At 55.2% G+C, this 799-nt stretch overlaps 1 protein-coding gene across 1 annotated transcript; it reads left to right on the forward strand.

The window, feature by feature from the left end:
- Positions 1 to 161: 161 nt before the first annotated feature.
- On the forward strand, positions 162 to 799 carry J7T54_004139 (uncharacterized protein; the record flags this gene model as incomplete). The annotated part of the gene is made up of 2 exons (XM_051510757.1): positions 162 to 409; positions 469 to 799. Coding segments are annotated over 2 exons (579 nt in total), but the record flags the coding sequence as incomplete, so codon positions are not given.

The raw sequence follows: 799 nt of genomic DNA on the forward strand, positions 1-799 counted from the left end.
CATCTGATGGCAACGAGTTCTGGCTTTATCCAATCAGTGAGGCCGAGTCCCGTGACCTTGTCTGCCTCATTGCTACCCCTCCCCAGATGCGTACTGTAAGGCTGCACGCACAGGTCTGGCAAAGTTTCAGAAGAATGGTGCTGTAAATCATCATCAACAGAATGGATGAGCCAAAGTCGCACCAACGGGACGTTACCCGCAGCCGATTTGGCGACAACGCTAGGATTAACATGGGCGATGTCCATTACCACCTGCCCCATCGATCCACCCGATCTGCGGTCCGCGTTATTCCCTATCCCTGCAACGAGGATGTGGTCCCTCGACGGGACCTCATCGACAGGCTAGATGCTATTTTACCGCATACGTCGGGATCTCACAGCGCTGCGCTCTGGGGCCTGGGAGGATCAGGGTAAGTCTCCACTTTTGCCATAGGGTGGTATTGGGGAAGATGCTGACGGACGATTCCAGCAAAACACAGATCGCGCTCGACTACGCGTATCGACGATGCGATGCCGACGACGGGTGCTGCGTCTTCTGGGTGCACGCCGACAGCGAAGCGACATTTATAGCCGATTACAAGACGATTGGCAGGAAGCTCGGGGTCGATAAGCGGCTCGACAGGTCGGACCTACTAGATGCGGTGCGTAGTGCAATCGAAGGCCAACAGAAATGGCTGATGATCTTCGATAACGCCGACGACCTGCGCATGTTCAGGACGGATAAGAAAATAAGGGAGGGAGAGGCGAGCGACAACCTGTACAAGTTCGTTCCTCAGGCGTCGACTGGGACAACACTATGG

Source organism: Emericellopsis cladophorae, assembly GCF_022114955.1.
Source record: "Emericellopsis cladophorae strain MUM 19.33 chromosome Unknown NODE_272_length_799_cov_133_605263, whole genome shotgun sequence".
NCBI lineage: Eukaryota > Fungi > Ascomycota > Sordariomycetes > Hypocreales > Bionectriaceae > Emericellopsis > Emericellopsis cladophorae.